Here is a 24,903-nt window from a genome sequence, read left to right as displayed (position 1 = left end):
CGATGTGGGGCTCAAACTCACGAACCGTGAGATCATGACCTGAGTGGAAATCAAGAGTTGGACGCTTAACCAACTGAACCACCCAGGCACCCCTCCTTCAGCCCCTCCTTCAATTTTTCAAATGAGGAAACTGAGGTCCTTAAGTGTGACATGATGTGCCCGTGCTCATCAAATCAAGGGGGAGACCAAATGACAGGTGAGGGGAAACAAGCACAGATTAAGAACCTCCAGCTCAAGACTGTCACCTACTAGTGATTCCTGTACTCTATTTGGTAAATCCTTGTGCCCTGGTGTTTCCTACCAGGACAGGTAGAGATTATGCAGCCATGTAACTTTAGAACTAGATCACCGGTGAAGAGCCTGAGGCACATGCTAATGTTCACCCCAAGTTATGGGCAGCTGACAGGTGCTTTCCCCTTATCCTGCTCCCCAGTGATCTGCTCCTTCACAAAGAACCCCCTCTTGCCTGCCACCAAAGGTGGCTATCTGAGTGTGAAGTCTTCTGGAAAATCAAAGTGATAAAAAATTCTCTGCACCAGGGTAGCTGAAATTAATTCTCAAAATACTCAGAGAAGTAATTTCACATCTTTGAGAACAAAGGAAGTTGTGTTAACACGAATGATTCTCAAACTTGAATATGCCTAAGAAGGACCTGAGTGCTTATAAAATTGCAGATTTTTGGGGTCCCACAAGTGCCAATACTGACTCTTTAGTTCTGTAATGGGATTGGGAGATCTGAATTTCGCCATCTCTTCAGGTAATTCTGATGCAAATGGTCCCCAAACCACAGGTGAAGGAGTACCAAAGATCCCTGGGACTTAAGCAGTTTAGGAGTTTCAAGGACAGAGACAAAGACTTTTAAAAATGACCTTCTTTATGCTTAAGAACATTTTGACTAATGTTTCAGTAATGAAGAACATTCATCCAAAATGGTGAATATTAATACCACTCACTTTATTATTTGAGTTGATATGCTAGCCATTCAGCTGTCCCTCGGCTCTGATGTATGACTTACACAGGACACATTTGGTTTTGTATATCAAGTGTAATGAACCACATTTATCTATGGAAACATGAGCTTGTGAATTTTAACCTGATGACAATATAGTGAAAAGGCTGGAAGTGTGCCATGGCCATACTTTGCTAAATCATAATAATCCTTAGATTCTTACTGAGAATGCTCATCGCCACCCCCCGCCACCCTGGCAATGAGAACGAAGTCACTTTTGAGGTGACTACTCACATTCATCAGCCTACACTAGAGAGCTATTGACTAGAAGTTTCTGCTCAACAAATTTACAACAAATAATCCCAAATAGATATAAAAGAAGAATGTAGAGTTTTATATTCTTATTTAAGGAAATTCTCAGAAACCTCTACCAAAAATCTGGCAAAAATTGAAGATTTTTTCTTTTTTCTCCTTTCTCTAGGAACAAACATCTCATTAATTTATTCATCAAACATTTACTGAGTGCCACAATGCGTCACGTACTGGGCTCTGGGACTAGAAAAGGGAACTAGGTAGTCTCCCCCCTCTAGTCAGAGACCCACAGGGCCATCACTATCCTGTGTGATCAATCCTGGAATGATCAATCCTGGAATGATACAAGGATTAGGTGTCACTGGGGCACCAAGAGGGGCACCTAAACTAGCCTTGGGATTAAAATGACATGTAAGCTGAGACTTGGGTGCTCACAGAAATGACCCTGAGTGAATGAACTTAAAATGGGGGTAAGAATTGGTGAGGAAGCCAGTAAAAAGAGGCCTTTAAAAAGGAGAATGATATGCTCATTTTCGAGTTTCGGAAAAGTTGGGTGGGCTTATAGATGGTGGGGGCCAGGGGGAGGAGAAGGAAGCAATGCTGAAAGCCAAGAGACCAATCAGCCAGAGTAATCCAAGCGATGGTGATGGTGGTCTGGGAGATGAGTGTGAGTAGAAAAATTCAAGAAGTATTTCATTTAGGAGGTAGAACAGCAAGGTTATGTTAACTGGTAATATTCAAAAGATACAGAAAACACAGCAATAAAGAATATTTTTGGTAGAGGGAAATAATGGCTCCAGTCTTGGATGTTGAGTTTGAGGTGCCAGAAGGCAGTTTAGAGACTGGTTGGGCTGGAGATATAAATTTGGTTATTATCAGCATAGATATGGTAGTTGAAACTTTCAGAGTATATTTATTGCGTACTGGTTACTTATTGAGTAACTGATTTTGAGAATACTGCGTTGGACCCTGGAAATACAATGCTGAATAAAACAGAATGAGTCCCAGGAGAGAAATCATCAGGAAAAGCAATATATAAAGGTCAGGCAGAAAAAGAGAAGTCCATAAAGGAGTTAAAGAAAAAATTGCCCAAAAGAGAAAAACCCAAAAGAGTAAGATATTGCTGAAGTTAAGAGAATGTTGCGGAACCTGGGTGGCTCAGTGTGTTGAGTGTCTGACTTTGGCTCAGATTGTGATCTTGTGGCTCATGAGTTTGAGCCCTACAGCTCAGAGCCTGGAGCCTGCTTTGGATTCTGTGTCTCCCTCTCTCCCTCTGCCCCTCCCCCGCTAATTCCCTCTCTCTCTCTCTCTCTCTCTCTCTCTCTTTCTCAAAAATAAACAGTAAAAAAAATTTTTTTAGAAGAGAATTTTTTTAGAAGGCATAAGTCAACAATGCTTAATGCTTCCAAGAAGTTAAATAAAATAAGAATCAGGAAGTACACATTGGCTTTAGCAACAAGGGTGACATTGTTTTCCAGGCAAGAAACTCTTAGTAGGATTGGGGGGAAGCTTGATTAGTATAGTTTGAGGTGTGAATCAGGAGGTGAGGAAATGGAGACAGAGCACAGACAGCCCTTTTAATAAATATTTTTATAAATAAATATTTTTTAAGTAAATATTATTGTAAAAAGGAGATGATTAAAAATCTGGAGAGGAACAGGGCCACAAAAAGGTGAATCCCTGCCTCTCCCCACTTTCCCAAGACAGGGTGGGGAAAGACATGTCGACTGATGAGAAGCAGCTATTAGAGAGGGGTATGTCCGAGATATAGGAGAAAGAGAAAGAGTCAAAAGAAGCATCTCTGGGAGGCAGGATGGGATGGGAATCCAAGCACAGGAAGAATTGGCTTGTCCCATTGCACATATGACTTTAATAGGCAGGTGGCTGAGCTGACTTCCATTTACTCTGTGAGGAAGGAGGAGAGAGACTCAGTCTGCTGAGATGGGTGGTGAGGATGGAGGTGGAAGAAGAATGATTTAGATCAGCTTCTGCTGAGAACAAGGACTGCTGAGCAGGAAACAGAAAGAACTGCTGAGCAGTGAAAAGCCAGCCCTGCTCAGGTCGGAGACGAGGAGGGGCGCTTCTATGGGAAATGCAAAAAGGGAATGCTGCCTTAGGTGTTTAGCCTTAGGACTGAAAAAAGAAAAGAAAAAAAGTAAAACAAAGGAAGCTACCAGAAAAAGCAATGAAGATGGTAAGGGTCTGGATAAAATGACAGCCAAGGGCCATGGTTACAGGATCAGTCGGAGGAGGCCAGAGGAAGTCCATTGGCTTCGACAGCCCAGGGAAGCTGCTAATGAAGAAAGGAAAAGGAAATCCACCATTTAGCTGCCCTGAGCTTTTCTCTTTGTTATTGCTTGACATCAGTGAAGAATAACTTCTAATGAGGGCTCTGAATGCCTAGGACTGGCCCTGGTGTTTAGCATTTGAACAGACTGTGGTTTTGCCTCCGCAGAAGCTGCCTCATTATTCAATTCGCATTGTGATCATTTCATACTGCAAAGATTGACATGGGAAGAAATGAGAACATTGTAAAACCTTGCTAACAATGAATTTAAGTTATTTGACTAATAGTTGCTTCAGATGAAGTGATAATGTTACTTGCAATGACAAGTTTCTTTCTCTTTTCATAGTGTTTTGGGTTGCCGTGGTGCTGCCCACATTTCCTTAGGGGGACTCTATCTTTTAGGGAAGATACTATTTCAACGGTTTCCAATTTGGAGCACGCACCACCAGAAGTGTGCAAGATAATCTATTATGTCTCCAGTATTATTTGTGTTCATTTTTACCTGAAAACAGTAATGGAGCTTACTCTTATTTAACGTGAATCAACACGGGTGCCCACACATAGACAGTTGTGTGCTCTGGAGGGAGAGTGGGGATTTCACAGCATAGGCAGCTGACACAGGCCTTCACAAATGTCTTCACTTTCAGCATCCTGGGACATGTGGCCATCCGCATGTGTCCGGGGCGTGGGGATTTACAGAATTATCATCTAGCTTTAATTAGGTTACACACACAAAGTTAACAAATGTCTTAAAAAGGTTTCTGCTAAGAAGATGTAGATTGACATCAGTACTGCCAATGGAAGCATAAGAAAGCCAGGAGAAAATGTCAGAGCTGATGCTTTCTCTGGCTCCTGGTTATGAGTGCGTCATCGCCCACAGGAAAAGCAAAATCTGGGACGATCTGGTGAAATCTCACAAGACGTTAACCAGAAGGTTTAACACTACCAAGAGGAGCATTAGAAACAGGAGTTTACATTTCCTAAGATCAAGGCTGAAACTTGCTCAAGTGTATGTTTTGCCCGGAAATGTCACTCAGTGATCGTTTGAAGGCATCATCATTAGCTAATCATTTAAAATACTTTTTTATCTTTATGTCACCCTTCAAACACTTTTTTATGTTTTATAATGTTCATAACATATTAGTACAATATATAAAGTGCTCTATATTATGTACAACATCAATAAGGTACATTGTACAATTCATTATATATGAATGGGTATTTTTTTTTTAATTTTTTTGGGCTGAGAGATATTGAAAGGGGTCCCTATCAAAAAATTTGGACACCCTTGGCCTAATTTATCGTCTGTCAATAATCCCTTTTAAAAATACATGTGGACCGGGGTGCCTGGGTGGCTCAGTCGGTTAAGCGTCCAACTTTGGCTCAGGTCCTGATTTCACAGTTTGTGAGTTTGAGCCCCGCATCGGGCTCTGTGCTGACAGCTCAGAGCCTGGAGCCCGTTTCAGATTCTGTGTCTCCCTCTCTCTCTGCTCCTCCCCCGCTCATGCTCTATCTCTCTCTCTCCTTCAAAAATAAATAAAAAACATTTTAAAAAATTTAAAAATATATGTGGACCACGGGTGGCACCTAGGTGGCTTAGTCGGTCAAGCATCCAACTTCAGCTCAGGTCATGATCTTGTGGTCCGTGAGTTTGAGCCCTGTGTCCGGCTCTGTGCTGACAGCTCAGAGCTTGGAGCCTGCTTCGGATTCTTTGTCTCCCTCTCTCTCTGCCCCTACTCCACTCTCTCTCTCTCTCTCTCTCAGAAATAAACATTAAAAAAATTTTAAAAATAGATGTGGATTAGAAATGATTTAGAATCCCTCTCCTATTCTGCCACATAACAGCTCTGCAGAGACCCCATACAGAGCAGAGAATCAGCCAGTTCTCTTGTGTTCAGAAGTCAGAGTAGGAAACCCGTTGGTCTCCAAGCCACATGCACACAGCCGGCCAAGACAGGTTACCTTCTGCTTCTCCTTCTTAGTCACAGTTTGCTTGGAGCTTTCTACAAGATGGGCAAGTGCTTCATGCTTCTTGGTACTCACCATTAATTTCTTCTTGGCCTAGAGTCAAAAACATACAAAAACCAAAAACGGATCAGAAATGGATGTCAGGAGAAAAACTCTTCTGTTTTGAAACAAGTTGTGTTCATATGCTAGCTTAAATGATTGTGTATTTTGAGATCTTCATTTCTGCCCTCACCTCAAAATCTGCCTACAATAAAACAGTAGCTAACATTTTTCCCTGAAAACAATGTATATTTTTTATTATAGCAAGTGCACTCGAGAACATTATACATTTCTCCAAATCACAAAGGCCTACAAGTCTCCAAACCATTGTTCTAGCTAGCATAATGAAGGGAACAGCTTTCCCACAAAAACATCCCAGCAAACACGGAAGACTGCCTGCATCATTTTTAAAAATCAACCTGGGCCACAATTGAGGTCATTTTAAGATGCTCTCTTAAAACTTAAAGCAAAGGGGAGATTTGTTCCTGATACCCTGCGCATTTGACTGGCATTCTGTGAAATGGCCTGCATTTGCGGCAGGGGACTGGGAGTTGGGAAGGAAGAAGTGTTCAAAGTCTCCCTACTCTGTTGGTGCCTTAAACCTCACAGTGGGTTATGAGTCAGGTGATCATTTCCTATTCTACACAGTTCCAACTTGGCAGAAGATGCTGTTCCAGAGAGAAAATAAACAAACAGAATTTGATTTGAATTGGATTCAGCCTGTTCAGGAACTGGCTTGATTGGAAGACTGTTTAGTTTTTCACCTCAAGGTTGCAAGGACTGCAAAACCAGGCAATGAAGGGAAAAGTTCAGTTCCCTCTCTCTTTAGGAATCAGAGGCAACGCCTTCTAAATGTCTCTAGACCTATGAAGGCTCTGCAAAAGGGAATTCAAGGAACAGGAAGCCACTGGCCCTCTCTCTCTGCCTCCAATCACACAACCCCGGAAAAATGAGAGCGTGAGGGAAGAGCATTTGGTCCTTTAAGGCTTCCATTTCTGTCTCCCAGATAGACCACACTTCATTACATGTGGAAACCCTTCAACTGTAGCTGGGAAGAAAATTATTCGAGCTCAAGAATTTTATGTTCTCTAATTTCTCTGTCACTCTTCATAAAAAAATAGGATCATTTTATTTAGAAAAATTACTTGCTGGGAACTGGGAAAGAATAAAAGATGCTTCTTTTGTTCTTGAAAGCAATTACAGCTGCTGAGCCCGGTTTCTCTCTTTTGGTTCGTTATATTGAGTTTCTGGTGAAAGCTGAATATTTAGAGAATGGATTTTTAAACACAAAGCCTGTTTAAGAAAGCTCCTAAAATCAAGAGCAAAACTAAAAACACATGACTGGGTGCTGATTATGGGACTTTTAAACATTTCTTATAAAAGTGGTTCTCATGACCTTTCTTTTTACCACTACTACTATTGTGGGTATAGAAATTCATTTATCTCAAACATTTCTTAATGTCCTTGGTCTTATGGAGCCATTGGTTTTAATGAAGGAGCTTCAAAGTCAACCCTGAGGGCTGAGTTGGGGCTGCCTTATAGTTTTGAGGGCCTCTCTAGTTATTTGCCACTAGCAGCTGACTGCTGGGGAAAGTTCTCTTTGGGCATTAACACTCTGGAGATGAAAATGGAGTTCAACTTTTGAAGCACAAGTTCTAGTAAAACAGATCACTGGGCTTTCTTAGCAGATTCCCTCTGCACTGGTTTCTAGTTCTTTCTACTTGAATTCCTCCTAAACCAGATTATTCTAGAATTATCTTCTGTACATATGTATAGGTTCCATCTGTTATTCTCTCTTCTTAAGAACCTATAATGATATGCTCTAAATTCTCACACCAGATCATAATTCCTCTCCCTAGAATTCATTTACTGTTTCCTGCACATATGTTATCTAGCCAACTACATTTTAAATTACTTGAAAATAGGAACTATATCCTAGTACAGTGTGGACTACAAGAAGCGGACCATACATATTTGTGGAATCAATATATGTGTTCCTCTTTACATATCGCTCCCCACCCTTCCCGGTACTCCTCTCACTAGTGACACAGCGATCACGAATGCCCTTCTATGAATGATAAATCCAAAACTCAGATAGTATTTGTCTCCTGCCCTAAGTTACAGATTATAAAGAGAGGCAGTCAGTGTAGTGTAATGGGTAAGAGCAGTGACTCTGGAACCCAACGACTTATAACAATTCTTGGTTCAACCATTAACCAGATTTAGGCATATGATTTACTTCTCTGTGTCTCAGTTTCCCCACCCATCTGTCAAATGGAACAATACAGGTCACATACCACATTGGGTTGGGTTTTTTTTTGGGGGGGGTGTTGTGATGATTTTATAAAAATATATAGCATGTGGCATACAATAAATGCTATGTCTGTTAGTTATAAATAATAATTATATTTAGACCTCTGCTCTTCTGTTGGTTTAGTTGAAAGATATATCTATTTCTATCAGGTGAAGAAACATGTTTCTCTTCAGTTAGCACTTAGAAAGACTAACACTACAACACATGATCACATTCATGCAAAGGCAAAAAGTTTCAATCCTAAAAACTGAGTTCACATAAATGACATTTGTATGTATACTTGCCTTGATTTGTTGATTCCAGTTGCTAATGACAAGGTTTGCTGCCTTTTCAACTTCATTATCAAGCTATGAACAGAAAAAAAGAAAAATGATTTTTTTTCTCTCTTTTTGTTGAGTCATGGGGCTGGCTTATAAATTCTGGCACAGTCACGATCACAGTTCGTAGGAATCTCAAAGTCCTGAGAGAAGTAGTCAAACTATCTTTTCCCCATGTCAAAAATCTCTTGACAGGATTTAGCTTGAGTGCATTTGGTAAAAGAATGATTTCTACGCAAACGATGTGACTATATAAAAACTTGTAGAAACAATATAAATGTGTACAATCTGTGTGGAGGGGGTCTTGCAGAATCTGGCGTCACTTTCACTCCCATTGGTTCTTCCACATCATTTCACGTGGCCCAACTTCTAGCACCATGACAATCTATAACAGTCCTGGCAGTGCTAATTTTACTAAGTGTCTCATGGCCCCTGAAATGAATACTGTTTTAATTTCAAAGAGATTAAATTCTTTAAAACAATTTTTTTTAATTTTTTTTATTTTAGAGAGAGAGAGAGAGAGAGCACAAGTGTGCGTGAGCAGGGGGGAGGAGCTGAGGAGAGAGAATCTTAAGCAGGCTCCATGCTCAGTGCAGAGCCCCACCCGGGACTCGACCCTGGGATCATGACCTGAGCCCAAATCAAGAGTCAGATGCTCAGCTGAGCCACCCAGGCACCCCTCAAAGAGATTGAATTCTTAATTATAATTAACTTTTCTCCTGCTTTTCAACAGCCAAATGGACAATAATAATGATAAAAATGCCCCTAGCCAACCCCCCAAGGAGATCAGATTCTATGAGGCAAAACTTTTTCTTCTTGGACCATAGACTTTTTTTGCAGGCCCACAGCTCAGCTATCACTCAACCACACTGAACCTAGCAACATTGCACTTTTATGTTACCAGCTGATTAAATTTGGAATATACAATTTATGTAACAAATACGATGAAAATAATTTTGTGCATTATGTCACTTTTGACTCTGTGAAATGTGGAACAAGTTCACTTTTTTAAAAAAATGCTCATTTTTATCTTCTGTGAGAGAGTGGGCCGGGGTTTTGGGGGAGCAGCAAGGAGGAGAAAGGCCAAAATGAAGACTCTGAACCGGACCAGCGATTTGGGGGATCATGGAATGAGTTATCCAAAGCACTGTGATAATAATGATAATGTCACTGTGCCTAATTTATGGTAAGTACTAAGGAAATGCTAGTGACTATCATATAAATACAGGGTTATGAGAACTATCTTGTAATTAATGAAATATTGACTGGTGTTCAGCGTTTATTAAGTTTGTTTGTGAAGGTGGAAGATTATATTGCTTTTTAGTAATTACTGTAAGTTTCCCCCATCACCCCAGCCCTCAGTAGAACATCCATTCTGGTAAAAATACATATAGGTTCACACAAACATCAAATCCATTTCCTGACTCAGTTTAATGCATCTGAATAAAAATGTTTTTGGATCATTTATCTTCCATCAGGACTTTTACAAATTCCCTCATCTTACTAACTTATTACCTTTAGGACCTGCTTTATCGGGCTGTGGTCACTTGAAACTCTCCTCACCACCACCCCTTTCCTTCACAAGGACCACCATTACTGCTTCTTACCTGCACCTGGCCTTGAAACAAATAGTGACCATGACCTCACCCCTATCAGAGCTAAGCAGCGTTAATCAAACACCCCTTCACATCACCTGAAAATATATTTTAAAGTGCTTAACAACTGTATGACACACAAAGAAAAAGAAAAAGAAACACAGATGAAACTGTTCTGGAAGAGAGGTAGACAGGAAGACTACAGAATGGGCTAGATAAGAGGACCAGGTGTCCTGAAAGTATTTAGTTGTTCTCTCTCTCCTTTTTTTTTTTTTTTCTAATTTTATTTGAGGACTATATCCATTATTGCCTTTACCTAATCTGAAGCTGTTAAGCACAGAAAAGCACGCCTTTCTAAAAATTGTGCATATAATTCCTGTTTACAAAAGGAATATCTATTCCTTGAAAAACAATGTAAATACAAAAAGTACAATAAATGAAATAAAAATAACCTTGAATTCCACTATGTAGATATAATTCTTATTAATATTCTTAGGAGGTTCTCTAGATTTTTTTCTATTCATATATACATATATTTACAAATAGTTTAAAAAATTAAGATCATTTTTATTTAACACTATATAGTGAAAAAATTTCCATATCATTAAATTCTTCTATAATAAGATTTTTAATGCTTGCATAATATGCCATTCAAATCATCATGATTTATTTTTGGATGATGAAGATGTTTCTAGTTTTTCACTATTATAAGCAATGCTTTAACAAACATCTCTGTAGATAAATCTTGAGTTTGTGTTTCTTATTCTGGCAAATTCCTGAAACCTAGCATCACTTTCGATCACCGTTTATTCCTAGGGTCAAAGACAGAAATCTTGCTTTAAGATTTGACTCACGGATTTTCTCTTCTTTTCATGTACACTCAGGACCTGATGAGTTGGTTTTATTGCTTCCAACTCAATTGCTTTGCCAAGTTTTCTGGAAATAGAACATAAAAGACACACAAGCATAGTATTAGGATTTATATCTACTTTCCAAATTATTTTCTGGGGAAATAAAATGGTGTGTTCCAGTCTATCTGTTAAGGGCAAGTTTGAAGCAGACTATTTGTAGCACACCCACTTTAAATATTTATGCCTCCCTGGGGGTTGGAGTAAGCCAGGGTGGGGGCACTCACTGATGCAGGTCCGCCGCAGATTTCATGCCCTCTGAGACCCAGGCCCAGGCACTGACGAGACAGCTGGAGGCAAAAACAGGGAGCACAAGAGTGGGTGTCATTTTCCCAGTAAAGTCTGAGAAATACAGCATCCCGTCTGAGTCACTACACTCAGCAATTGCACTCATTTCCCTAATCTTATTTCACTTTGTCCACGGGGTTAAATTCTGCCAACTTACTGATTTGCACTATAGTCATTACATATATGGCTTTCTTTCCATCATTTTTCATTTCAGTTTTCATTTTCCATTTCATGTCTGTAGAAAGTCAGGAAAATAAAGTAGCCAAGGGTGAGAAGGCATTTAGAACAGGTGGAAGATCATGCAGTAGGTAGGAGTGGAGGGGCCTAAAGACAATCTTTTCAGGCTCCTCATCCCATGAATGAATAAGCTGAGCTAGGCTCAGAAAAGTTAAGTGGTGAAGCACCCAAGAGCCCTGGGACGGCCCATGCACTGCTCTTGGGGTTAGGGTCCAGCTCCCGTTTCCTGCTGGCTTTTAGGACAACAGCTTAGATATTTTGTTGTCTTGTAAGCAGTGTCTCCACTTCATGAAAGAGAGCACTGACCTCTCCCTAACGGCACAGGGGGAGGGTTAGCAAGTGTGATGTTATTTTCTCCCACAGAAGGGGCATAGCTGACAGCAACCCATAGCCTTGGCCTTCAGAAGCCAGAACAAGAAGCTCAATTGCATTAATAAAGTTCAGGGACAGAGGCCTGTGTAGACTTTGATGGAGGGGGAGGGGACAGACCTGTGCCTCTACTGAAGTCAGGATGGTGCAGAGGTTGTGCCTCCAAATGACTTAGGTTGCACCTTGCAGAGAATTGGAGAGATACACCAGAGGATGACAGATTTTCTGCATATCCTAAGCCAGGCATAAAACCAGAGACAAGAGACTACCTTCTATAGACTCAAAGTTATAGGAAATTGCAGGAAACACAAAATGAATCTGTACTGATAAGAAGCAGATCAGTGGTTGTTTAAGTGGGGAAAGGATTGCAAACAGGCACAAAGAATCTTTTGATGTGATGAAAATGTCTATGTTTTGATTTTGGTGGTAGCTACATAGTGTATACACATATCAAAATCAACCAAACCATTTACTTAGAATGGGTGCTTGTTATTGCATGCAAATTAAACTTCAATAGAGTTGATTATTTATTTATTTTAATGTTTATTTATTTTTGAGAGCAAGAGAGACAAAGCATGAGTGGGGGAGGGGCAGAGAGAGAGGGAGACACAGACTTGAAGCAGGGTCCAGGCTCCGAGCTGTCAGCACCGAGCACGATGCGGGTCTTGAACTCACAGACTGTGGATCGTGACCTAAGCCAAAGTCAATCGCTCAACCCACTGAACCACCCACATGCCCTGAGTGGATTTTTAAAAAAGGAACCCATGGAGTGCCTGGATGGCTCAGTCAATTAAGCATCTGACTCTTGATTTGGGCTCATGATTTCAGCTCAGGTCGTGATCTTATGGTTAGTGGGCTTCATCCCATGTTGGGACCTTTGCTGACAGCAAGAAGCCTGCTTGGGATTCTCTCTCTCCCTTTCTCTGCCTCTCCGCCCCCCCCCCCCAAAATAAATAAATAAACTTTAAAAGTATATAAGTAAATAAACAAATAAGTAGGAACTCAGGCACCCTTTGGGGAAGAGAAGCTGACATTTGATCCTCAGAGGAGCTGAGCAGCAGAGCAGGAAGCCTAGAGCTTGGACCTCAGAGGGGTCTGTGTCTTTGACCTTGAAAAGATCACATGATTTCTCTGACCTTCACTTAACTTATTTATTTATTTTAAACTTTTTAAAAAAATGTTTATTTATTTGTTTTTGAGAGAGTGACAGATGGAGAGCAAGCAGGGGAGGGACAGAGAGAGAGGGAAACAGAATCCCAAGCAGGCTCCGTGCCGTCAGCACAGAGCCCGATGTGGGGCTTGAACCCATGAGCCATGAGATCATGACCTGAGCTGAAATGAAGAGTTGGGTGCCTAACCAACTGAGCCACCCAGGCACCCCTTAACTGGTCTTTTAAAATAGAAATAGTTCAGGTTATCTATCCAAGTAGCTAACACAGATTTTCATATAGATAAAAGTTTATTAATCAATCAATGGTTATTATTAACAAAACTTTCTGGACATACCACCGCTCTGGGAGCATCTATGCTGGATGCCAGGATTACAACACAACAAGACACACCCCCTGCACCCCTACACCTCTCATTCTTTAGGGGGTAATTAGGGAGTAATCAAAATCATAATGGACACTTATGGAGCTTTTGCTCTATGCCAGGAATTAAACACACTTCTCAAAAATTATCTCATTTAATCCTCACAGCAATTATATGAGATAGGTTCTATTTCCATTTTAAATACACACTGACAAGTAAAATAAATTGCCCTATTCACCCACTTGATGAGGGGTAGAGGTAGAATTTAAATCTGGTCGGCATAAATAAAGTCTATACTCAACCATTCTGCTATACTGGCTCCTTTGCAGTCTACTAAAGTACCGTCCTAAAAATCGAGCTCAAAGTCCAACAATTTCAAAGCCATTATTTGCTATTACAGAGGATTCCTGAGGAGGAATAGGAATGTGAGCTCCAGAAGGCTTCTTTTTTCTTTCCCTCTCTCTTTCACCATCAAAAGTGGTCTTTGCAATGGTACTTCCAGTTTAGGATGACACCTGCAAGTATTGGTCAAGAATCTTTGTTATAAATTATCATTGATGGACCATTTTTAGAATATCTTTTAGAATATCCAATATCTTTCTTCTCTCCCCTGGAAGAAAATATCAACTTCATTCTGAAATGTACTAAGGAAAATGTGAACCACCAGTTTTTCAGGACCTGATGAGCTAATCTCTACATACGTGATATCATATAATACACACCTCCCCCAAGAGGTGTGTACACACACACACACATACACACAATGAAGCACATGTCGTTACTCCATCTAACAGTGGAGGAAATCAAGGCACAGGGAGGCCAGGTTATTCTTTGGGGGTCATGGAGTTGAGATAAAGTGGGATTCACACTTCTTGACTCCAAGACCTTCCAACTCAGTGACACTGTTTCTAAAGTAACATGTTATCACTGGGACTTCTTATGAATATGGGTGTAGACATTGTAAGGACACAGGATCAATCCAGTTCTGTCACTTAATACCTGTGTAATTGGGGCAAGTTTCTTAAACTCTCCAAGCTTCAAGACCTTGTCTGTAATAGGGACAATTAAGAAGACTTGCCAAGGATCATGAAGATTAAAGGAGAGCATCTATAAAAGCTTGTAATGCAGTGCCTGGCACATAGTAAGTGCCCAAGAACTGTAAGCCGTGCTTGACATTATTCCTCCACATTTATAAGAGGAAGCTGGGATTGGACATATGTCACTTTTGATAGCTTTTAAGAATTATTTTTGCCTTACCTCTTACAGATACTTACTTTTTTTTGGTGCTCTGTAATGTTTTGCTTAACTTGATTGCTAGTTTCTGAAGTCCTTTGGCATAGTTAATCTCCAAGTTTGCCCTGTTAGCAAAGGGATAGTTGTTAGGTAGGATGCTCTGGCCAAACGGCAGACAAACACACATACGCACACACAAATGAAGGAGGAATCAGGCTGACCATTCTATGCCTGCACAAAGACACGCCTTGTTTACTATAAGGATCATCTTGTCCTTAGGTGAAATCCTTAAGGATATCCAAAAGGATCCTACGGAGGGAGAGCTTTTAATTTAACCTTCTTCTACACTAGAGTTATGGGTTAAATTGTATTCCCTTCCCACCCCCACAAAGATGTTAAAGTCCTAAGCCCTAGAGCCTGTGAATGTGGCCTTATTTAGAAATAGGGGCTTTGCAGATGATCAAGTTAAGATGAGTTCATCAGGATGGGCCAGATCCAACATGGCCATGTCCTTATAAAGAAAGGAAATTTGGACATAGAGACAAACACACACACAGGGAGAATGCCATGTGAAGATGCAGACAAGAGATTGGGGTGATGCATCTACAAGCCATGGAGTCCCAAAGATTGGCAGAAAACCACCAGAGGCTAGATAGCAGCATGGAACAGATTCTTCGTCACAGCTCTCAGAAGGAACCAACCTAGCCAACACCTTGATCTCAGACTACCAGCCTCCAGAACTGTGAGACAATCAATTTCTGTTATTTAAGACACCAAGTCTATGGTACCTTATTATGGCAGACCTAGCAAACTAATTCATCGAGCAAAGAATGGAAAACTTTCCTACTTATTCTGGGACATCAACACCATCAGATTAGCTCTAGATTATAATAGCTGGCAATGAAGTGATCAATTATGATGAAGTTAGCCAAGAAGTCGCTTTTTTTTTCTTTGTTTTGTTTCTCACTGCCCGTGATCAGGTCTTTATTCAAAATTAGCTACCCAGGGGTGGTGCCTGGGTGGCTCAGTTGGTTAAGTGTCTGACTTCGGCTCAGGTCATGATCTTGCGGCTGGAGTTCAAGCTCTGTGTCGCGCTCTGTGCTGACAGCTTGGAGCCTGGAGTCTGCTTCGGATTCTGTGTCTCCCTCTCTGTCTGCCCCTCCTTCACTCATGCTCTGTCTCTCTCTCAAAAATAAATAAACATTAAAAAAAAATTAGCTGCCCAAAATGATTCAACATTTATAGAAGACACAAATGTAAATTTATGCAGCAGGATTTTTTCTTCCATGGTGGGTTTCTTTCTTTTTTACAGGCTTCTTCTCAGCCTCTGCGTTCTTGGTAGTTGCAGCTTTTTCCCATCAAAGGTTTCTTCTGCTCCTTAACACCAAGATGCTTCTTTCCCTTCTTCCCTACCACAGACTGCTTGCCTGGAACCCTCTTCTCACCCGATATGGCTTTTAGTATGGCTGCTGCCTCATCCATCCAGAGTTTGTGACGCCTGGCCTGGCGGAGGATGGTGCTCCGGCACATGGTCTTGGCATATGGGTTTGGCTTCAACCTGATTCTCAGGTTCTTTGGTGAATTCTTGCTCAGGACTCTGTGATGAATCTTCCTGCATGCTGCTCCCAGGGCTCTTTGGATCTCTGGGTTTTTCCAGATTCTGCTAAGGTGTGTATCAAGCGAGTAGTTATTCTTGAGGGAGGATGCCTTACACCAAGTGCCATACAGAACATCTAACTTGGGGAAAGCACTTTCAGTCCAAATGTGGAACCATCCCATGCCCACCAGGAGCAAGTGTCAAAATGTTCAGTTGCTTACTAAATAGAGTAATTCCAAGAATGTTTCTGCAGGCCTGGATGACACCGTTGTCCTCATTATAGATAATGCAGGGTCCCCCACACTGGAGACGACAGTGGTTTCTCGCTTTGCCATTTCCAGCACTCCTTTGTTGAGATGCATTAGACATTTTTGATATTCCAAGCCTTAAGTTTCATAAGAAGCAGAACAGCCTCCTTGGTCTTCTTGTAGCCTTCAACTTCATCTTCAACCACCAAAGGAAGTTCAGAAACTTCCTCGATATGATGACCTTTAGACATGACCAGCTCTGGTAAGGCTGAGGCACCCAAGGCAGACCACACCACTTCTGAGTTGTGTTCACTCTGGTGCCAATGACACCAGGTTTTGGTTGGTGCAAACATGGAGCCCCCGTGACACGGGTTTCCAAAAGCACCCAGGCTGGAGTGGTGAGTCCCGCTGCCTCAAACTCTGGACATTCGAGCCACAGCTCTGCCAGTACCCTAAGACTCAGCACTTGTTTGGTGACCTGCTAATTCATAACAGTGTAGGGCTGTCTGTTGTTTGCGCACAAGTTGGTATGAACAAAGTTCACAGTATATGGTGGAATGGGAGCCTTGAGCACACTAGGCAAAGTTGTATTTTTGCCAGATGACTCCCCCTTTTCAGAATACACTGATACCAGTGGACAAGCACACGCCATGGCAGGGAGGGGAGAAGGTCGCACTCCTCTCAACCCAGCAGCTCCTACACAAAAAGCAAGAAGTAGCTTTCTAATGGAAAAGTGCAGAGGGGCCAAAACTAGATTTAGAAAATGAATTTCTGTTACTTTCTATGCAGGACAAGACTCAGTAGGGAATCTGGGCATGCCTCCAAAAACAAACTCCTCGGTTCTTTTGAATAGATTGAATCACCGTTATCTTAAACTGATTTTACCATGTCCTACTTATAAGCCCATCTATAGATAAAATAAAGACATAGTCTTATTCAGTCTTCTCACTTTCTTTGAAGATAATACAAATGTAGGACATTAAGTTCAATTTATATTGTATTCCTTCTTAATTTGGACCAGAGTGGGTGTGTTTATTTTGTTACTATTATTGCATAGTTTTTAGTCTTTGAATTCTATTTTTATTATAACATATCTTTAGATTTATGACTTCATTTCATTGGAAAAACAATCCCAGAATTCTCTAGTAACTAACTTAATACCTGCATTTTTTTCAGTGCAATGAAATTAGAATTTAATATCATGGATCGAACGGGGAAAGATAGCTCTGTTGTATAAAATGGAATCCAGAGATCATGAGCTATTGATCTATTGTTAAATTTCTATTCATCTTTCCCTGTTAGTATAGCTGTGATTTAAGTTATTTTCACCACTATTTGAAAGAAAGAAAGTCACTGTAGAATGCATATTAAGGCCTAGTTGCTTAAAACACCATTTGGAATTAAACCTTTCCCAAGTGTAAGTAATGGTCGTGGCAAGTATTTTAAAATAATGAAGCTGATAGGTAAATACAACATTGCATTTAAAAAGCTATTTCTGTGCTCTAAGAATATATTCCAATCGATGGAGAGAGAGAATGCTGGTCAGCAGCAAACTGGGAGAGACCATCACCTTGATGAATTTGGATGTTCTAGAAGCCCAGACCTCTACCGTTTACTGGAGTTGCTTTAGTTACTGCTTAAAGGGAGTAATCAGACCCACCTCTAGAGGTTTTATGATGATTAAAATATGCAAATGATCCAAACCTAGGAGGGGCTCAATACCTAGATTGATTGCTGGACTGACCTGCATAATCTGACACTTATCTCCCTCTCTATTTCCTCTCCTACCAGTCATCCCCTTGCTTACTGTACTCCTGCTTAGTAGCCAAATGCCATCCTGCCTCAGGGCCTTTGCACTTGCTGTGGCCCTTGCTGGATACTCCTGCTATATAACCACATGGCATCTCCTTCATATAAACCCCAACAGGTTTTGTTCAAACATCACTATCTCAGAGGCTACCCTGTGACTATATATTCTCTTAAGTCTTTCTTTATGTTCTAGAACTTAACCACTGTCTTACACCACATATTTTCTCAGTATATTTCTATGAACAACTCTGTGAACACCCCTAGAAGGTAAGTTCCACAAGGACCAGAATTTGTTTCGTTCGCTGCTTGCTATATCTCTAGGCCTAGAACAGTGCCAGGCACTCAGTATATAAGTCTTGAATGGACTTCCCATCAGATCTTGGTTAGAATTTTTAACTGGTCTCTGCTATATCTGTTCTTGCTCCACAGCTTTTGAAAATTTTAAACTATTTCGATGCATTCCTGCCCTGATGCATTGCTCAGTCCTAATGTCAGAGTACACTGCTTTCTAGCCCTTGGAGTAGCTAGATCCACTTACCTAGTCCATTGCTAACCAGAGGGCTTTTTAAGACTTTCTTTTTTAGCATTCTGTTTTCTCTTGGAAGCAGCACAGAGAACATTAAATAAGAAGAAGTATTCGTACTGCTCAGCTAAGTGCTAGGCACCAAACAAGTTCTTAATAAATAGTAATTTTTCAAGTACCATTATTATGTACCCCAAAGGATCTCTAAACATTCAGAACACCTCGAATATACAGAGATGGGAAGTGTTGGGGGAAGAATCCACAGTTTGCTCATCCATCAGCTCCAGGACAATCCAGAATGGCTTCTAACACAACAGGTAATGCTGTTGGGCACAGCCTTTTCCTCAGAATTCATTTTCACTTTCAGGATGTTCTTGGAGGCTGTACAAGGAGTCTCTCAGAGGCCAGGCGGAAATAAAAAGGACAATTGCCAGAAGGAAGTGTTGTTTTCCTTTAAATTGCTAACTAAATCAGATTCACCTGGGGGAAAATGTTGGGCTTTTGTCATCAAGAAAGGAAAAGGGTCCTGCTGGCTGTGAAGCTAATACTCTTCTGTTTTGAGCTTTGCTTCCGAGCCCCAGGACTTCTGCTGGGTTTTGCTTGAGCACAATAGGAAACCAGCCTAAAGAGATTTGATTACTGCACAGCATTTCTCTTTACACACAAGTATCTTAGAAATCTGGGCAGATCTGTAGTTTTACAGGTTGAAATAGAGCTTAAAAATTCCAAACAGTGCCCTCTTGATAAATGTGTTGCCATCCCTTGTGACGTGTTGCTGATGCTTGACTTGTGTTCTGCCTGCCCACAAAATAGCGACATCCAACATTTCCTGGGCACTTACAACATGCCAGGCACCCTTCTAAGTGTTTTAGGCATGAAACTTCCTCACTTAATCTGGGAGAACTCCCATCAGGTAGGCACACATACTCTCCCCATTTCATGGAGGGGAACGCCAAGATGCAAAGAGTTTACCCCCATTAACTTTCCTGAGGTCACATAAGAAGAAGTGACAGAGCTGAGACTTGAAACCAGGCAGTCTGGGCTTGAGAAACTGCCTGCTTGGTCCTTCCAGTTTCCTGCCTCTGAAACTGTGGGGAAGAGGCTGGGGATGGAGAATTGCGGGGGAAGTCAAAGGTAAGTGCTTTTAAAAACTGTCACCGCCTCTCACTTCGCCTTTAAAGGCAGTGTTCTGAATCACCAAAGCTCCTGGTGGCTTAGCAGCTAGAGACCAAACTCACAGCAACCTCAGCACAGGCAGACTGAGCTTGCCGGGCATCTTCTGGAAACATCAGTATAAGTCATGTTCCCAGACATGGAGGAGGTGTTAAGGGTCTGGAAGGTGGGAGGGAGGGGGCTGTGATATCAGCTGTCATCAATGTAGTTCTCTGAGTCAGGACCGAGTTGGACACGGCCTCTTTGAAGAGCACCTGTAACTGTCCCTCCACCTTCAGCATAATGGTGACCCTGAAGGGTTTTAGACCCAGCATTCAAATTGACCAAGCAAAGCTGGCTGCCAACATTTTAAACCCTAATAACCACTTGAGAATCCTCAACAGATTACCCTGCCAGTTAGAAGGAAATGAAACAAGGTCAGGAGGATGGGTGTGGGTACAGGAGGAATGGAACACTCTGAGCTCTTTTTCTGGTGAGTCTGCCAACTAATGAAAAGTCCCCTGCCTCTGGCAACGAATGACCTTCATCTTAACAGAGGTTAATGAGTAAATTCCTCCCCAGAGAAAATTGCTCTAAGAAGCCATGTTCCCACTGGCAAGCATAGAGAGAGCTTTTACTTTTATAAACCGGGACATTTGTAAATTGAAACAAACACTGCCATGTGGCTCGTCTGTGCTTATGGTCTGTGCTTATGTGTGGATATATGTATCGATTGATCAATCGATCGATAGATAGGTGATAGGTAGATAGATGGATATCCTTTTAGAATTCCTGAACAGAAATGCACTGACCTCAGTGTTTTCCCAAGGCAAAGGTGGCAAGTGTACCCCTGTATACATTGGTTTCTTCTCAGTCCTTTGAAGAGAGCTGTTTTATCACGGTTTCCATAATGTAAAGGGAGTTAAGAGAGGCAGAGCTAATGTCGAATCGAGACAGAGAATTTTCATTCCCTCATTAAAATAATCAGAAACAAGCTTGTAAGAACACTCTGTTTAATATTCTAGCCCTATAGCTACTATATATAGTAGAGGTCGAGATTTCTTCTCCAAGCAACTGTCTTGGCACATGTGAAATTGATGATGTACGTATATATATTTTGATGCATAACTCAATCTCAGAATATTCCAGTGAGCCTTAAAGATCCTGAACCAGGGAAATGGCATGCACTGACTTTTAATCCATTTATATTCTAATTTCCTCTCAGCATGTGGAGGCAGGTCAATAAATTTTCATTAGTAATAATGAAGACCAACCAGTAAGTCAAAGATCAACATTTGTCTTCAATTTTAAAATAAATGATACTTTTGAAAGAAAGGGGAGAGGAAGAATATGTGGTATCAGATTCAATATTTTAGATAGAGCACAAATTAAACTGTAAGAATATAAGTGACCATGTCATCAATTTTAGCATATCCTGCTCTATTAAAATTAAGATGATAAAAAGTGATTTAAAAAAAAGACTGCAGCTGCCCCTGTGTCTATGAGGAATTAATTAAAATTGAACTAAGCCTCTCTCAAGCTTGAAAACAGCAGGTAACAGAGCCATCCCTTCATTATGAATTAAGAAGAAATTTTAGTAATCTGAAAATGTTTGTGAATCAGTCCCACCTCTGGTTTCTTACTTTCCACCAGCAGCAGCTTCTGGTTTGGGGCTGGTATATTGATATTTTATACCCAAGCCTTATCAGTTTGCCTTTTGGAAGATGGTCCTAAGCCCATTTTATAACTAGGCTGTATTTAAAAGTTAGTTATTAGCCATCTGGAAGACATTTTCACATGGAAGCTCTCTGTTACTCGAGTGCCTGGGCTGTCTGCTAGCCCACAACGCCCACCTCATCAGTATCGATTGCCCTAATTCTGGCTGCTAAGAACAGTATGAGAAGATGAAATGCGAGGACCAGACCCTCCTTCGCTGCCCAGAATTCAAGCACCACTCAGTTACTGCTCACTTCCGGCCCAGAGAGTACACAGCTATGGTAGCTCCAGAACTTCAGATTCTCCATGGCTGATAATTCCTGAACTGAGTGAGGTCAGTGGAATCAGGTGAGAGTGTTGTTTTGCGGGGGGGAGTCAGGTAAAATGGACAAGAAGGGCCATATGCCTAACTTTTAAGCTGGAAAACAAAATTGTGTACAGCATTTCACCATGTCATAGAAACACTATACTCTGATATAATGAGAGAGGGAGTCACAAGGGAGCTGAGCTCTGCCCGCTTAACTTCTCCTCACTCCTTGAAGTGGCCCCTGAGGGCTCCCCCAGGCCCCCGTGTTACCAGATTTAGAAGCTACTAGGCTTAATGGCCGCTGATGTCATTTCCCACAGAGGACTTTAAGACTCTGAAGGGGGCTACACTAGGACCCCTTGAGCATGTTGGGATACCCACAGTGGCAGTGCCTGGTGGCCAGATGCCCTCACACCAAGCATGTGTTGAGCTGGGTAGAAATCAAAATGTATCCTTTTTTCCCACATCCCCATCTCTATATTATGAATGAGTGAGAGTATGGTCACATTTCATTGAGCTGTGAGAATTAAAAAAGTGAAAGACACCAAGTATAAGACATATCTAACACAGTGCCTGATCTGTAGATTGTGCTGGACAAATGGTATCTTCAGTGTTTCTGTCATTCTTGTCTAGCTTTTTGTTCAAAATAATCTATATACCATGTAAGTAAATTTCTTTCACACATTTATTTATTGCTTCTCAGAAATAGCCTAACTTGAACTTCTTAAAAGATAGGACTGCCTAAAGTCACTCCTACACTGACACATTCATTCACTCAGTAAACATCTGTTGAACGCTTGTTCTATTCTAGGCTCTGTGCTGGTCACATGGGATACAGAGACTCTCAAGGAGGTCAGCCTCCAGTGGAAGAGACAGGCGAGTGAACAGACTGTAACAGTGTAGAGTAGTAGGATCTAGAGCAGAGATAAGTTCTCTGCATCCCTGAGGAGTACCATTCTGAGATGGGACTGGAGTCAGGGAAGGCTCACATGAGTGGGATAGCTGAATCTTGGAGATCTATTGAATGCAGACTGGTAACCAAGGTGAAGAAGTGTCTAACAGACATAGGATACAGTATGCACAAATTCAGGGACCCATCAGGGCAGGTGGGAGTTGGTAGGAGGGGTGGCAAGGACACAAAGCGGAGTTGTGACTACCAGTGGTTCAATAGATGAAGAGGGGTGGGGGTCATGGGTAGATGGAGGGAGACAAATTGGATAGGGAGGCAGGGCCCACATCTCAAAGGCCCTTTTATAAAATGCTATGAGGGCTGAATTTTATACTAAAGGTCATGGAAGCCTTTGAAGAGTCTTAGACAGGGTCATGGTCACAGAGTGGAAGATGTGTTAGAGAGATAGGGGCAGAGCTCTTGCCAGCTCCCTAGTTGAGATAACTTTGCTTGCATTAGAAAAAGGAGATTCTTTGAAAAGGCCCAGCTCGGAGCCAAGGTGCAAGGCTCGAGGGTGGAGAGTGGGTTAGATTTCTGCTTTCACTCAGCCCCTGCAGGTGCTTTTATGCAGTGTACAAACTGCACAACTTCAAGGCAGTACTCCTAGACGAAGAATAGGTTAAGAGATTTTTTTCCCCCCAGAACAATGGCAGAGTCCATGAAATGATAAGAAAGCTATGGGTGTAACAGGTGCTTAAAAGAGAGAAACATGAAGATCTGGTCATGAGGTGAGAAAGAAGAAGGGTCATGGGTGACTCCCAGATAATTGGGCTTAATTGGGTGGGCAGAGGTCCCAGTCACCATGGTAAAACATCCAGGAGTATACACTTTGGGGAAAAGCTGATAAACTTTGTTTTGAATAGGCTGACTTTGTGGTTGCATGGGACACCCAGGTGGAAATGCCCGATAGAGTGTCAGATGTATGGCTTGGAGTACAGATAAGACATATTGCCTGGTAATATAAATGTATGAGTCATCAATATGCAAAAAAGAGCTGAAGCTGTAGAAGTTAAGATCACCCAGGCCATGGGCAGAGTTGAAAAGTTTAGGATTTATCAACATTTTCATTTCAATCATTTATGCCTTTGTTGACAGCATCTGCAATGAGTCGTGGATGGAACAATGACCAACCATACTTCTTTGTTCCATTCTTTTCTTTCTTTCTTTTTATTTATTTATTTATTTATTTATTTATTTATTTATTTATTTATTTTAATGTCCAGACCAGTGGCACTTGCCATTTGCAAACCTGCCCTGAAGCTTCCTTACAGAGAACAATTGATTTTCCCACGAAAGCCTGTTTAAGCCCTAGCTGTGAGGGTGCAGGGGACCAAACATTCATAAACAGTTTTGGGGAATGTGCCTTTGTCCTTTAAGTTCAATCTGTAATTGTGTTAAAGCGAACCCGATGACTTTGGCATTAGGCATGTCAGGGGCTGCTGTGTGTTTCTGGCTAAATCAGAGTTGCTACTACAAAAAAAAAAAAAAAAAAAAAAAGGGAAACTGATGCTGCTAATTGGATAAAAGAAGTTAAGCATGACCATGAATTGCAGAATTGCCAGGCAAAATGATGTTTTAATAACAACTGCACTTTTCTATCACCACCAATTAGAACAAATTGGTAGGCAGCTGAGCTTGGAAATGAAGCATTATCTGGACTTAAAGCTTGATTGTGATGCTGTCTCTTGTAGCCATGTGCTAATGTGGAACTGCCATGCGGAAACACATTCCAATGTATTCGTAAGCAAGGTGTCTGGAATTGTTAAAAATCCAAGGGCAGTAAAGACCTTGTTCTAGTAACGTAGGCATAATGATAAAATAGGGGCATCTGGGTGGCTCAGTCCCTTAAGCGTTCAACTCTTGATTTCGGCTCAGGTCGTGATCTCAAGGTCTTGAAACAGAGCCCTGCATTGGGCTTCATGTTTTGTGTGAAGCCTGCTTAAGATTCTCTATCCCCCTTTCCCCCTGCTGCCTCTGCCCCTCCTCTGCTCATGCTCTCTCTCTCTCTTTCTCTAAAAAACAAAAAAAATTAAAAAGAAAGAAACCTTTAACTATCTTGCATTCATTTATTCTTTCAATCTACAAGTATTTACTGAATGTATTTTATATGACTGATACACCTTTAGCCCTAAGAAGCCCCGTATGCTTCCTCACTATATCTTTTATTATCCTGGCCACTGGATTTGTCTTCATAATTTTCTGTGTCATAACCTTCACAGAGAATGCCTACTATATGTGTTCCAGGAGTACCAT

At 41.3% G+C, this 24,903-nt stretch overlaps 1 protein-coding gene and 1 pseudogene across 6 annotated transcripts in view; both read right to left on the bottom strand.

Moving 5' to 3' along the window:
- NOSTRIN (nitric oxide synthase trafficking) overlaps positions 1 to 24,903 on the bottom strand; it is a 58,011-nt gene that overhangs the window by 21,610 nt on the left and 11,498 nt on the right. For 3 of the 6 annotated variants that reach the window (XM_015066925.3, XM_027055553.2, XM_015066928.3), the window contains 6 exons: positions 14,391 to 14,474; positions 13,515 to 13,631; positions 10,917 to 10,979; positions 10,636 to 10,717; positions 8,154 to 8,216; positions 5,511 to 5,609 (listed from right to left, as the gene is read on the bottom strand). In XM_015066925.3, the coding sequence (XP_014922411.1) occupies positions 5,511 to 5,609; positions 8,154 to 8,216; positions 10,636 to 10,717; positions 10,917 to 10,979; positions 13,515 to 13,631; positions 14,391 to 14,474 (508 nt within the window). The remainder of the gene's footprint in view (positions 1 to 5,510; positions 5,610 to 8,153; positions 8,217 to 10,635; positions 10,718 to 10,916; positions 10,980 to 13,514; positions 13,632 to 14,390; positions 14,475 to 24,903) is intronic. The other 3 variants (XM_015066927.3, XM_027055555.2, XM_015066926.3) reach the window with 2 other exon arrangements.
- LOC128314057 (60S ribosomal protein L4-like) lies at positions 14,483 to 23,829 on the bottom strand (annotated as a pseudogene).

This window comes from Acinonyx jubatus, chromosome C1 (genome assembly GCF_027475565.1).
Source record: "Acinonyx jubatus isolate Ajub_Pintada_27869175 chromosome C1, VMU_Ajub_asm_v1.0, whole genome shotgun sequence".
NCBI classification, from domain to species: domain Eukaryota; kingdom Metazoa; phylum Chordata; class Mammalia; order Carnivora; family Felidae; genus Acinonyx; species Acinonyx jubatus.
Note: the sequence above shows the minus strand (reverse complement) of the source record. Positions and strands in the feature narration are given on the sequence as shown.